Genomic DNA, 15,534 nt, shown 5'->3' with positions numbered 1-15,534 from the left:
GTCCAAATTTTGCCACTAACATAAAGCCCAATGTGTCACGAGAAAACAATCTCAGAATCGCTTGGATAGGTTTAAGCATTCCGACGTTATTACCACATAAAGTGAAATATGTCAGATTTCAAAAATGCGTCCTTAAGGGGTTAATAATGTAATTCCCCCCAAAAAATTTAGTTCAGGGACATTGGGGGTCCATTGATAGCAGTGGGATTTTGTACTGGAAAATGTAATTCCAGGACTTGATCACCCACAAATAAATAAAATCATAAAGAGTAAAATTTGTTTCAAGGTCTGAAAAAATATGCTCTATGACCTTTCCCAAAAGAAATCCTCCCTACTTGGAAATCCCACAAACTAAAAAGAAAATATAAATAAATCGACTCCCTAAAAAGACCCACACCCCCTTTTTTTTTTTTGTGTTAATATTAGTAATTGTAATCTGTGTGATCTGGTTTTGAAAGAGGGGTAGTTTCAAAGGCCTGGTTTTGATAGACACATGGGGAGTAAAAGCGGGTATCCCTACTCCTTCCCTGCTTACTACATACCCGGCACCTTTTTTGGAGATATTTTTGGGTCTCGGTGAAAGGGACGGGGTGTAAAAAGTGGCGCTCTGAAAGTCTGCGCACATATTCAGACTCGCAGGTATAGTGGAATCAAAACTCCTGCTCCTGGTACTGAAAAAAAGTGAGCGTTACTTAGGCCTTTTTAAAAAGAACAAAACTGTTATACGTAGTAATCTGAATTAAGGAGATTGGCACCTTTTTGTACTAGGCATATTTTTTCTTCACCGGGTAAGGTTGAAGCACCTGGTCTGAAAGATCTACACCCCCAATAAATTTGTTTCATTTTTACCCCATATCTGGCTCGTTTGGAGGGGATGAATTGACAAAAAGAAATACGGCCTTTAAAGCTCATAAGTGATTCATCTACAGATAAATCCCTTAGAAGGGCGATTAATGGCATTAATTTATTAAGCCAATCACAGCCTGGGTCACTTCTTGGGGGGACTTGGGAATTATTGGTAAAATACATGAACCGCATTAGGGCTTCATAGCGGTTTCTGGACATCACTGCTACAAATACAGGGATAGCGTGGACAGCACTAGAAGTCCAGTAGGACCGGACAGATGTTTTTGTTTTTTTAACCAAACCCAAATTGAGAGTAATGCCTAAAAATATTTTAATTTCTGGGACACTTGTGCCATTCCACATTCTTAAGTAAATAGATGCAGACTTTTGCAGAACAAATTAAATAGCATAAAGATTAGTCTGCTGGACAATTAATTGTAGGACTGTATCACATACGTATAAATAAAAAAAATCATAGGCTGTAATATTTGCAACATCGACATTAATTCCTGGAGTCGCTTCCATTTGGGGTACTTGGGGAGAAAACTATAGTGCGGGATCCCACATTGCAGGAGGGACTGCAACACTCAGCCCTGCACTTGACACCTCGACAGCGACGGCTGTATCTACCACCATAGGGCTATGGGGTCCAGTGGTAGAATTGGAATCGCCACTGTCGGAAAAAGGTTCCGCTTCTGAAGCGGTGTCGGTCTCTCAGAACTGTCGAAGCATAGTGAGGCTTGCTCCGCACGGTACATTCTCTGAGACATTATGTGTGGGTACATACACAAGCTCTATACGTCCTAATATAACCTAAAGTAAGCCTAAGAATAACACTAAGGCCGAGTTCCTACACGTAGCGGAAATTCCGCAGCATTTTCAGTAGCAGCAAAGTAGGTGAGATTTACCAAATCTCATGCCCACGCTGCGGAAAAAAACCTGCAGTGTAAACGTCAATAAATTTACCTGCGGTGCAGAATTTAATTCCGCAGCATGTCAAATTATTCTGAGTTATTGTTGATTTTCCATTGCGAGTATTCCCATTCAATTCAATGAGGATTCAAAACCCGCAACAGAAAGCCAAGTTTTGCGGCGTAATCGTAAAGATCGCACTTCCGGAAAAAAAAAACATACTTACCCAAAATGCCCTCCTTCCTCCTGGGATGACGTTGCGTCCCATATGACCCCTGCAGCCAATCACAGGCTGCAGCATCACAGTTCTTGCAATGTCATCCAGGGAGGCTGGAGCGGACATCAGAGGAGGGAGGGTGTAAGTATGAACGGCTTTTTTCCGCAGCGAATATTCCGTTAGAAAAACTGCACCACAATGTAGTGCGATTTTGGGACTAAATATACTGCGGGTTCTAGGTTGGACACGCTGCGTGATTTTTACGTAGCGTATCCGCCCCTGTGGGTACCCAGCTTAAAACTTTTTTTTTTCTTTTTTTTTGTTTTGCTTGTTTCGTTTTTGTTTTTTATAACAGACGTAAAAATAAAATAAAGCCCTAACCCTAATAAAGCCCTGATCTAGCCTTACAGCTAGTACTGCTATTACAGCCCTAAATCCTAACCTTAATCTATTATATATATATATATATATATATATATATATATATATATATATATATATATATATATATATATTAGGTAGAAAAAAGTTGCACTTCTTGACCGTCATCCACACGGTCCTGAATTGGATACACAAACGAGGAAATAGACGCAGCACTCCAAAAGTAGTTGCAAATATAGTGGTTTATTCACCCATGTACAGAAATAGCTACGTTTCAGTCCTCTCAGCAGGACCTTTGTCAAGCTTGACAAAGGTCCTGCTGAGAGGACTGAAACGTAGCTATTTCTGTACATGGGTGAATAAACCACTATCTTTGCAACTACTTTTGGAGTGCTGCGTCTATTTCCTCGTTTGTATATATATATGTATATATATATATATATATATATATATATATATACGTATGTATATATATAATTAGGTGATCGGGGTGTTTTTTTCGTAGTGCACACTGATCTACTTTTGATAGTTCATTGTACGACCGCAAAATAATTCCCAACAGTTGCCGGGTTCCTCGATCAGCACGGGGGGGGGGGGGGTCTATGGCTCTTCTTGTAGGGACAGTCCATCAGCATTTTGGTGTTGGCTTCCCCGTTTGTATTGGATGGAGAAGCTGTAAGGTTGTAAGGACAGGCTCCACCGCAGTAATCGTCCATTGTCCCCTGACCCTCGGTTCAGCCATGTGAGGGGATTGTGATCCGTTACAATTGTAAAGTCTCTGTCATAAAGGTATGGCTGTAATTTTGAGAGCCCATACGATGGCAGGGCACTGTCTTTCAATAGTGGCACAGGCAACTTCCCGATCTAGTAGTTTACGACTGATGAAAGCAACTGGATGTTCAAGCCCAGCCGCGTTTATCTGGCTAAGAACTGCTCCAATACCGTAGGTGGATGCATCTGTCTGCACAAGGAACCTGTGCTTGTAGTCTGGTGCGGCCAAGACAGGGGCAGTGGTGAGAGCCGTCTTTAATGCTATAAAGGCTTCCTCACAGGCAGGTGTCCACTTCACCATACTAGGCATGTTTTTGCGGGTCAGGTCATTTAGGGGCATTGCCAGGGAACTGAAATCGGAAACTCATTTTCGGTAGTAACTGGCGGTCCTCAAAAAGGCCAGTACTTGTTTCTTATTTTTAGAGGTAGGCCAGTTGCTAATGGCTTCCACCTTGGCAGGCTCAGGTCTTAGGTTCCCCCTCCTACTCTGTGCCCCAGATATTGCACCTCAGCCATACCCAACTGGCATTTATCAGGGCGAATTGTCAGTCCTGCTGCAAGAACATGGTCTAACACTATGCCTAAGTGTTTAAGATGTTCCTCCCATGATGTGCTGAAAATGGCAATATCATCCAAGTATGCACAGGCAAAGTCCTGACATTGTTCTAACAGCCGGTCTACCGATCTTTGGAAGGTTGCTGGGGCATTTTTCATCCCAAAGGGCATTCCCAGGAACTCAAGAGTCCAAAGGGGGTAATAAATGCAGATCGCTTCCGGGTGTCCTCTTTTAGGGGTATCTGCCAGTACCCCTTGCTCAAGTCTTATGTAGTTACAAATTAAACACTGGCCAGCCGATCCAACAGATCATCAATCTGGGGCATAGGGTACTCGTCACATTTGGTGGCATCATTTAGGCTCCGGTAATCTACGCAGAATCGCGTTGTGCCATCCTTTTTGGGAACCAGTATCAGAGGGGAGGCCCAGGGGCTCTGAGATGGCCTAATAATCCCAAGTTGTTTCATGTCCGCCAGTTCATTCTTGATCATGTCCCGAACGGCCTCAGGAACTCGGTAGCGGGCCTGCTGGATCGGGCGTTGTCCTGGAGTTTCCACGTGGTGGTTAGTGAGTGTTGTCCGTCCGGCGCTGAGGAAAACACGGAAGCCCTCGGTCCCAGCAAGCCGAGAATATCACCCTTTTGGATATTCAACAGATGGGGTCCCAGGGGCACTTGGTCCAGAGTACCCCCAGCTCGAGCCAGATATAGAAAGTCCGGGAGGGAGTTATCTCCTTCCTTATCACTAGGGGGATAGCAAATGGCCAAAACAGGTAGGGACCGGTCGTGGTAATCTTTCAGCATGTTGATGTGGACAGTCTCTTGTCGCCGGCCACTAGGGTTCATGGCAATGACGTAATTAGTGTCATTACATTTTCGGATAACTCGGTAAGGGCCATCCCATGTTGCTTGAAGCTTGTTGGCAGGGGCAGCGATAATCATGAGCACTTGTTGCCCTTCAATAAATTCACGGGTCCTTGCTTTCCGATCATACCAGGTCTTCTGGCTATACTGGGCCCCTTGCAGGCGTTCTTTAGCCAAGGTCACTAGTCGGGTAAGGCGTTCTCAAAATTCCAGAACATAAGGAATGACAGGTACTCCAGTGTCGGTGATATCTCCCTCCCAGTATTCCTTTAGAAGGGTGAGGACCCCACGGACCCTTCGACCATAGAGCAGTTCGAAAGGGGAAAATCCAGTTGACTCTTGGGTAGGCAAACAGGAGATGTGGCAGGTATTGCTCCCAGTCCCGTTCAGTGTCTGCAAAGGCACGTAGCAAATTTTTAGGGTTCCATTAAAATGGTCACACAGTCCATTGGTTCGGGGTGGTATGGGGTGGTGCGAATGGCTCGGACGCCGCAGGAACTGGACCAAGTCTGACGTGAACTGGATCCCTTGATCTGATAGTATTTCACTGGGAAATCCTACTCGGGTGAAGACGGTAACAAGAGCCTCTGCTACCTTTATGGCTGTAATGCTGGACAGAGCCACGGCCTCAGGATACCGGTGGCATAATCCATCACCGTCAGGATATACTGTTTCCCTGTTCTGCTGGGGTGCACTAGAGTTCCTATTATATCTACAGCTAAAAGCTGAAATGGCTCCTCAATGATTGGCAGGGGTTGCATGGGTACCTTGTGACGGGCGCCTGGATGTCGCATCCATTGGCACAAATCACAGGTACGGCAGTATTGAACTATCGATTGCGAAATGCCAGGCCAGTAAAAGTTGTGGGTGAGTCTTTTCTCTGTCCGTTTCCTACCTTTATGTCTCAATAAGGGGATGTCATGAGCCAGTTGGAGTAGTTGCAGCCTATACTTTTGAGGGACAATGAGTTGCTTGGTAGTCACTTCAGGGATGATCCCACCCCGGGCCTCTACTAAACGATAATACAATCCCTTATCTCTGGTGATCCTATCCCCATTCTTTCCCTCCTGCCCAGTTTCTGCCCTTAGTTTAATAGCTGCCAAGGTCGGATCATCTTCTATTTCTTGCCTAAACTCTTCTCGGTCCCAAAAGTCCCCCAATGTAGAATCAGTTGATGCAGCTCTTACCAGTTCGGTTGGGGGTCCTGGAGGCTGCTCCACAGTCAATTCCGAAACTCTCTGTGCTTGGGCAGCTTGGTGTCGGGTGACGGCTCCCACAAAATGGCACTGTAATTCCCCAATGTCATTCCCAAGGAGAACATCCACAAGGAGTCCCCCCATAACACCAATCCAGAGTCTTTCCCTGTAACCATAATTCAAATGTACAGCAGCCTTCTGGATATATTTGCGAGTACACCCTACAAGTTCGATGGGTATTCCTGGGCCTTGATCGATTGCCTCTGGCCGAACAACACGGGGGTCAGCAATGGTCAGGAATGCCCCAGTGTCATCCTGCAGATGGCGCTGCCTTTGCTCTGGGTAACTTTGCGTAAGGGGTTGAATGCTATACATGCCAGAGGGTGTCTCCATGGTGCAGGGTTCAGCAGTCCACTCTGGTGGGGGTGGTGGTAACTCTTCCTCAGGCAGGATGGAGTGCACAAGATGCCGAGGGCGAGGGGGAAAAGATCGGAGCTCCCTTCGATTTCTTGAGGGGCACCTGGACTGTAAAGGGCCCGGCTGACCCCACCTATAACATTTACTTTCTGAGAACCTTCCATATCGTGGTCAGAATTGTGGGGTCCCCGGATTGTTTGGCCTGGTTGTCATCGGCCTGCGGATGGGTTGAGGGGCATATATGACAGGAGGTGCCCGGGGGGCTGGGTTCGGCTGAGGTTTATTGTCCAGCAGACTCCTCCACTGAGGTTTGATGGTTAGTGCCTCATCAGCCAGGGCTGCAGCTCTATTCAATGTTGATGGCTCCCATTCCCGGAACCATTTCCGTATTTCCTGGGGGCACTTGGCTTAAAACTGGAACCCATGCAGAATATCTTCCACAGTGAATCCACTTCCAGCCATCTCCGACACGCCTGGGACATTTTATGGGCATACATCCTAAAAGATCCTCCAGTAGTACAGGGAAGGTCTCAGAATTGGGCCCGATGTGAGTCTGGCATGACTACATAGTAATACAAAATAGTTTGTTTCACAATGTTTTAGTCCCGGTTCCACTGTGCGTCTAGGGTCCGGTATGCTTCTGCGGCTCCACCTTCAAGGAGCCCCACTAAAAAACGCATCCAATCAGAGGTGGGTACATCCAGCAGGGCGCTCTGATGTTCAAAGTCCTAGAAAAACCCTTCCACATCCCCAGTTACCTCATAAAATGTCTTGAAGTACTTCTGGGTGACCCGTAAAGGTTCCTGGATTCTCTGGTTCTCACCCCAGGTAATATTCTAGCCTCTTTCAGCCTCCATTGCAGCTTGTCTCTGTTTTTTGCCATGCGAGCAGCTTCCAACTATTACTCCGGAGTAACGACTGGTCCCAGATCTGCCATTTCCTCCTCTTACCACACCAACCATTGGCTCTTAGTGGTAAGAGCCCCTGTCTCTGGAGCATGTCCATTAGCCACCTGGGAGGAGGTGATCTGGCTAGCACTCACCAGTAGATCAATTAATGGCTTTTTAGATAGTCACTGGTAGTTCAGTCCAAGTTCTCGGGCTCGTTCTTGGAGACTAAGGACGGTCCAGTTACGGAACTCATTCGCTGGGTGGTTCTCCATGGGGCTGCGCTCTGTTGATCCCGCTTCTGACACCAGTTGTCATGGGGTTCGTTAGGTTAATATACGATCAACAGAGCCAGTGAAGACAGGGCAACTCCAACAGGATTTATTGTATCCAATGCTGACAGACCAGGTCGCCCTTCACGCAGGGACAGCACACAGTCCACAAAATCAGGTAAATACAGGAAACTCCTCAGAGCGCTGGCATCAGCTTCAGCTCTCATTAAAGTCTACATCCAGGAGATCCCTCTCTTCCCCACGTCAAGCCCTTATATACCCCTCAGGGGGAGGAACATCTTGGCAGTTTCTAGTCACCATCATTTGTTATAATGACTTTAGTTTGTATTTCTACTGTCTGTATGTGAGTTGTGGTCTTTTGTACTACCGTATTATGTGTATTGTCCAACTATTGTCTGCCACAGCAAGGATGAGAACACAGGTGGGGGAGGTAATTGGATCTGCTTGGTTTGCTGCTCTGCACACTAGCTGAGTGATGGTGGTGCCTCCTGATGATCCCCTGTGGGGACTGGACAATGAGGACACTTTATGTCTTATGGCTGCGCGACCTGTGGTACCTGATTACAAAATGCATCCCTGAGGGCTCACAATAAACCACACAAAATGCATCATCACAACACATATAGCTTTTGAGGCAGGTTTTTTTAACTGAAGCCAGGTATTGATTCAAAGGTCTTTGCTTAAACTTCTCCCTCCTGCTTGATCCACTTCTGGCTTTGGCTCAAAAGAATGCATGTGTGTTTCCAGCCTAATATGAACGTCATACATGTGTCAACTTTGTGTCAACTTTTGTGTTTTGTAACAAAATCACACAATACATTTTTAATCCTTACAGAAATTCCCAGTACGAATTCTGAGGGAAACTTCATGTTATCGATTAATTATAAAGTAGAAGATGAAGAGATCATGCAGCAGTCTTCAGGAGAAAACCTCATTACCCTTAATGTACAGCCAGGACTTCAAAGTACAGATCTGTTACATAATTCCACTAATCATGAGGAATCTTCTCCTGACCAACCACAGATAGTTGCAACAAGTACAGGTCAAAGAGTGGGTAAAAGGTTTCAATGTTGTAAACCGTTCACAAAATGTTCTCGTCATTTTACAAACAGAAGAATTAACGCGGGAGGTAAGCTGTATTCATGCTCAGAATGTGGGAAAATTTTTACAGATAAATCACATCTTGTTTTACATGTCCACTATGTGAGAAATGTTTTTCACAAATATCAGATCTTGTTAGACATGAGAGAATTCACACAGGGGAGAAGCCATACTCATGTTCAGAATGTGGGAAATGTTTTACACAAAAATCAAGTCTTGCTAAACATGTGAGAATTCACACAGGAGAGAAGCCATATTCATGTTCAGAATGTGGGAAATGTTTTAAAGATAGTTCAAGTCTTGTTAGACATGGAAGAATTCACACAGGAGAGAAGCCACATTCATGTTCAGAATGTGGAAAATGTTTTGCTACTAAAGACAAACTTAGGGATCATCAGAGAACTCACACAGGAGAGAAGCCTTATTCATGTTCAGAATGTGGGAAATGTTATACAGATAAATCAAGTCTTGTTATTCATGAGAGAATTCACACAGGAGAGAAACCGTATTCATGTTCAGAATGCAGGAAATGTTTTATAGATGAATCACGTCTTGTTAAACATGAGAGAAGTCACATGGGGAAAAGCCATGTTCATGTTCAGAATGTGGGAAATGTTTTAATAGTATAGGCAAACTTGGGGCTCATCAGAGAAGTCACACAGTGGAAAAGTCGTTTTGATGTTCAGGAGAATCCAGAGTGACAGTAAGGACAATGTGAGTTTTTGTTTTTAAAATAAATGGACATTTTTATATTTGACTTTCATTAAAACAGTATAACAAGATATAGGTGATGGAATTGAACAAAAAAACACTAACAAATTAACTTTGCAGTTAGAAAAAAAAAATGCAAAAGATTTTTTATTTTTTTTGTAAATATCAGAAGTGTATTATCACTACCTTAAACACCTACAATTAGAATCAGGTGTGGAGCACGAAATCACGCACATATGCGGTGGCGAATGGATACATGATTTTTCTGGTAATACCACAGTATTTACCTGCTACATCGTGTACACATTCGTCACTTATGTAAGTATTGTTGCGGCTGGCGATTTCATTTGTTCTTACCCTCAGGTAAGATTCACTTCTGGGAAAGATTTGTAGCAGAAATTTGTGAAACTGAAAACCATTCCATACAGGGTTGTTTCTGCAGCATGCACATGGATACTAGAAAGCCCCATTCAAATAAATGGGACAGCAGCAGACATTTCTGAAACACTACTATTTGTGACCTGGAGTTTGACTCATTCCTTCATTTATATTTTACATGTCTTTTTAATACACTCTTGGATTTGGCTAAAAAAGCTGCAAGTGTGATTACAGCCTTAGAGAGGATCTAGGAGGAATGTGTCTCATTTAAACCTTTGACATTTGGTTTGCCCTTTGTTATTGAAATGTGTGGTATCACCATGCCAGAATGCTCTGAGGCCTTCAGAAAGGTTATGGATGTCTATAATTCAGGAACGGGAAGATGGCCAAAATATTAGATGTCAATCATTCCACTGTCCAGAAAACCATCTACATGTGGAGATTTCAGACAACTGCCAATTGGTCCAGGCCAGTCTGTCTCCGTAAGATCAGCCTGAGAGCAGAACACAAGATGCTGAAATAAGTTACTGAGAACCCCATAATTTCTTTAAAGAAAACTACATGTGGGTGTGCCAAAAGAAAACCTTAGCTATCCAGAAAAAAACATCAGGGAAAGAGTGAAGTTTGCTCATGAACCCCTTGGAAAAAAGCATGCAACTGTCTGCTATGGAAAGAAGAATCAAAAATGTATTTGTCCCCTGTATCAGAAGACATGTTTGGCATAAATTATAGACTGCATTTCACCAGAAAAATAACGAAATAACATACAACTTGTTATGGTTTGGGACTGCTAAACCGTATCAGGACCTGGGCAGCTCCTCATCCTAGAATCCACTATGAATTCTACATTGGCAGAGTGCCACGAACCTGGCTGGGAGGATGGGATTCCATTTTGTCAGCTTTTAGTGGCGCTTAAAAGCACCGAGGCGTCGATACTAACAGACCCCCCGGTTTTCATCAGGGACCGACGCAAGGCTGTTTGGACTTCTCTGCGGGGAATCTGCAAATTGGGTGCCTTAAAAGAAGTAGCCTTGAATCGTGCAGATGTTACCACAGATGCAGCTCATGATCAGGATATAATAGCGTGGTCAGGATCACATGCACAGATGCAGAGGTCAGAGATACAAGCAGAGTCGTAACACAGGAAGTTAGATCAGGTATAGTACAATGCTGGAGCTAGGTAGAAATGACCTGATACTCTGGCACCTGTTGGTGCTCAGAGAGAGGCATATATGGGCTGTCCTATAGTTAGGCGTCATGAATTGGGAACTGCGGGCCCAAGAGAAAAGTCTGGGCTTAGAAGGCACCATGGCTTTACCAGGAGGAGGATTTGGCAGCATCACTGATGTAGCTGCCAGGACAATCCTTTTGGGGTCAACTATAAACTCTGGCTCATAATGTACATCCATTGACGTTCTTGGAACCTGCGCAATAAGTGATGGGTAGATTGAACTGTGAGAATAACCACGACCATCTGGCTTGACGAGGGTTCAGATGTCGATTAGAGTGTAGGTACAGGAGATGCTTATGATCGGTATAATTCGTAACAGGATGTGAGGCTCCTTCCAGTAGGTGCCTCCATTCCTCTAAAACAAGCTTGATGGCTAGGAGTTCTTTGTTCCCGATCCCATAATTCTTCTCCGTGGGAGAGAAACTTCTGGAAAAGAACCCACAGGAGTGCATTCTTTCCGAGACCTGCCGTTGGGACAGAACACCTCCCACAGCGAAGGAGGAGGCATCCACTTCCAGGAAGAAGGGAAGAGACGAATCAGGCTGGTTGAGGATTGGAGCAGAGAGGAACTCTGCTGTCAACTGATTTAATCCTTGATTGGCCTCTGGAGTCCACAGTTTGGGATCGGCCGACTTACGGGTGAGGGCTGCAATCGGGGCTATCAAGGAGGAGAATCCCTGAATAAATCGCCGGTAATAGTTGGCCAACCTCTGAACGGCCTTTAGCCTACTGGGTTGCGGCCAGTCTTGAATAGCCTCTACCTTGACTGGATCCATCTTGAGTCTGGTGCCCGACTAAATGTATCCCAGAAATGGAACAGAGGATTGCTCGAAGAGACACTTCTCCAGTTTACAATAAAGCGGATTGTCTCTCAGTTGGGTTAGGACATGGCAAACGTGGTTGCGGTGATCCGAAAGTGAACGGGAAAAGATCAAGATGTCGTCCAGATAAAGGACAATGAAGTGGTACAGCATGTCACAGAAAATCTTATTTATTAAACTCTGGAACACTGCGGGTGCATTACTCAGGCCGAAGGGCATGACTAAGTACTCGTAATGGCCATTCCTGGTGTTAAAGGCCATCTTCCATTCATCGCCAGGCTTGATGCGGATGAGATTGTAAGCGCCTCGCAGATCGAGCTTAGTGAACACTGTTGAACCACGTATCCGGTCAAATGCAGATACTTATTCTATAACATGTCATAATGACATGTCATAAGTTTTTATTGGTGGGGGTCCGAGCATGGAGACCCCTACCAATCTTTAAAACGAAGCGGCAGAAGTGCTCGTGTGATCGCTCAGCTGCTTCGTTTCTGTTTGGCTTTTTCCGGAAAGCTGATGTATCGGAGTACGAGCTCATAGACTTTCTATTGAGCCCGTACTCAGATACATTGTTTTCCGGAAAAAGAGGAACAGAAATGCAGCGGCTGAGCGCTCACACGAGCGCTTCTGCCACTTCATTTTAGCGATTGGTGGGGGTCTAAGTGCTCGGACCCCCCAATCAAAACTTATGACATGTCAGAAGTTTGTTGAACATTTAGTTACCCTTTAAAGTAGGCTTTGGATCATGGCAATACAAGTAAACCCACCAAGGACTGGCCAAAAAAAAAAGAAATGGAGGATTCTTGAATGGCCAAGTGAATGCCTAGTTCTAAATGTTAGCAAGATGCTGGGGGGGGGGGGGGTGAAAACTAGTTTTGCATGCTCCCCATGAAAGAGTAGGAAACAAAATCTCCCATATAAGAGACTACTAAACCGTAAAGCCTCATTTACATTTGCATATTTTGGTCAGTATTTTGCATCAGTATTTGTAAGGCATAACTAGTACTAGGTCCAAAGCATGGAAGACATGCAAATCTTTCCATTATACTTTTCTCTGCTTAAGTTCCGTCCCCAGTTTTGGCTTACAAATACTGATGCCAAATGGTAGCCAAAATACAGTGTGAATGAGGCCTTATAAAGGGGCAGAACCAGGTAATTGAGCCATAGAAGGAAGTGGCATATCTGTGAGGTATTTTTTTAAATCTTTTTATACTGTATGAATGAACATTAAATATTGATGCACATGTCAAAATATGTAAAGAAAAAAAGATTACATGGGGTGTCCTTACGTGACTGAAGTCGGAGACACTGCAGGCTCCGTACACGTGTACTTGTGAAGGGTATGATGATTGTGAGTAAGCCCAAAACGACATTAGCGTTTTACCTTACACTTGAAAAAACTTTGTAGTTGTGTTACCATCCACAGAGCAGGTTTTTACATGAACTACCGTTCCTATTCTGACACAGCCGCAATGATCTCCCATCTGACACTAAACCTTATGTGTAACGTGTTGTTAGAATTTTATTTTTTTTAATAAAGTGCTTGTTTTATTCTCCGTGTTTGTTGAATTAGGTTTCATCAATGTACCTAGAAAGGGTTGTCTGTCTGTCTCTGTTTACAAAGCAATGATGTCACATCACATGGTGAAGATTGGCTGCCTTGGAGACAAGACATGGTGCCATCACGCCTCATAATCATAGGGAAGCAGGAAGCTGCAATGTGCGAATAGAGCAGAATAAAGGAGTATTTCCAACGCAGGATGTGCCATAAATTGCTGGTAGATGGAGGTGGTACCCGCACCTATGTGGAAAATAGGGGTCCCCTGACCTGCCTGATGAGTCGACTGCTGCATCATGGCGGAGAATTATTGGAGAAGTGGCTGTGCATGGGCATATACTAGATCCTCAGATACTCAAATCTGGATGTTTCCATCTGAGGAAGTCTGCAACCATGTTTTCTGATCCTTTTAGATGGACAAATGAGAAGAACTGATTTTACCTTGGCCCAGATGACATACAGTTAGGTCCAGAATTATTTGGCCAGTGACACAATCCTCATAATTTGGGCTCTACATGCCACCACATTGGATTTGAAATGAAACAACTGAGATGCAATTGAACTGTAGACTTTCATGTTTAATTCAAGGGGTTGAACAAAAATATCCTGTGAAACGTTTAGGAATTGCAACCATTTTTATTACACAGTGAAGAGTACATCAGGGTATATGTAATATGTAGGAGTATATCAGGATATATGTAATCTGTGAGGAGTACATCAGGATATATGTAATCTGTGAGGAGTATATCAGGGTATATGTAAGATGAGGAGTACATCAGGGTATATGTAATCTGTGAGGAGTACATCAGGGTATATGTAATATGTGAGGAGTACATCAGGATATATGTAATCTGTGAAGAGTACATCAGGGTATATGTAATCTGTGAGGAGTACATCAGGGTATATGTAATCTGTGAGGAGTACATCAGGGTATATGTAATATGTGAAGAGTACATCAGGGTATATGTAAAATGTGAGGAGTACATCAGGATATATGTAATCTGTGAGGAGTATATCAGGGTATATGTAATCTGAGGAGTACATCAGGGTATATGTAATCTGTGAGGAGTACATCAGGGTATATGTAATATGTGAGGAGTACATCAGGATATATGTAATCTGAGGAGTACATCAGGGTATATGTAATATGTGAGGAGTATATCAGGGTATATGTAATATGTGAGGAGTACATCAGGATATATGTAATCTGTGAAGAGTACATCAGGGTATATGTAATATGTGAGGAGTACATAAGGGTATATGTAATATGTGAGGAGTACATCAGGGTATATGTAAAATGTGAGGAGTACATCAGGATATATGTAATCTGTGAGGAGTATATCAGGGTATATGTAATCTGAGGAGTACATCAGGGTATATGTAATCTGTGAGGAGTACATCAGGGTATATGTAATATGTGAGGAGTACATCAGGATATATGTAATATGTGAGGAGTACATCAGGATATATGTAATCTGTGAGGAGTACATCAGGGTATATGTAAAATGTGAGGAGTACATCAGGGTATATGTAAAATGTGCGGAGTACATCAGGGTATATGTAATATGTGAGGAGTACATCAGGGTATATGTAATCTGTGAGGAGTACATCAGGGTATATGTAATCTGTGAGGAGTACATCAGGATATATGTAATCTGTGAGGAGTACATCAGGGTATATGTAATATGTGAGGAGTACATCAGGGTATATGTAATATGTGAGGAGTACATCAGGGTATATGTAATCTGTGAGGAGTACATCAGGATATATGTAATCTGTGAGGAGTACATCAGGATATATGTATTCTGTGAGGAGTACATCAGGGTATATGTAATATGTGAGGAGTACATCAGGGTATATGTAATATGTGAGGAGTACATCAGGGTATATGTAATCTGTGAGGAGTACATCAGGATATATGTAATCTCTGAGGCGTACATCAGGGTATATGTAATATGTGAGTAGTACATCAGGGTATGTGTAATATGTGAGGAGTACATCAGGGTATATGTAATCTGAGGAGTACATCAGGGTATATGTAATATGTGAGGAGTACATCAGGGTATATGTAAAATGTGCAGAGTACATCAGGGTATATGTAATATGTGAGGAGAACATCAGGGTATATGTAATCTGTGAGGAGTACATCAGGATATATGTAATATGTGAGGAGTACATCAGGGTATATGTAATATGTGAGGAGTACATCAGGGTATATGTAAAATGTGCAGAGTACATCAGGGTATATGTAATCTGTGAGGAGTACATCAGGGTATATGTAATATGTGAGGAGTACATCAGGGTATATGTAATATGTGAGGAGTACATCAGGGTATATGTAATCTGTGAGGAGTACATCAGAATATATGTAATCTGTGAGGAGTACATCAGGGTATA

At 43.5% G+C, this 15,534-nt stretch overlaps 1 protein-coding gene across 2 annotated transcripts in view; it reads left to right on the top strand.

The window, feature by feature from the left end:
• The window catches only part of LOC142669043 (oocyte zinc finger protein XlCOF7.1-like), a 72,477-nt gene extending 63,290 nt beyond the window's left edge, over positions 1–9,187 (top strand). For both annotated transcript variants that reach the window (XM_075847101.1, XM_075847102.1), the window contains one exon: positions 8,173–9,187. In XM_075847101.1, the coding sequence (XP_075703216.1) occupies positions 8,173–8,669 (497 nt within the window). In that variant the 3' untranslated portion in view covers positions 8,670–9,187. The remainder of the gene's footprint in view (positions 1–8,172) is intronic.
• Positions 9,188–15,534: the final 6,347 nt, after the last annotated feature.

The sequence above is a fragment of the Rhinoderma darwinii genome (genome assembly GCF_050947455.1).
Source record: "Rhinoderma darwinii isolate aRhiDar2 chromosome 1 unlocalized genomic scaffold, aRhiDar2.hap1 SUPER_1_unloc_14, whole genome shotgun sequence".
NCBI lineage: Eukaryota > Metazoa > Chordata > Amphibia > Anura > Rhinodermatidae > Rhinoderma > Rhinoderma darwinii.
The sequence above is the reverse complement of the archived record's forward strand: the minus strand, read 5'-3'. Positions and strand labels throughout refer to the sequence as shown.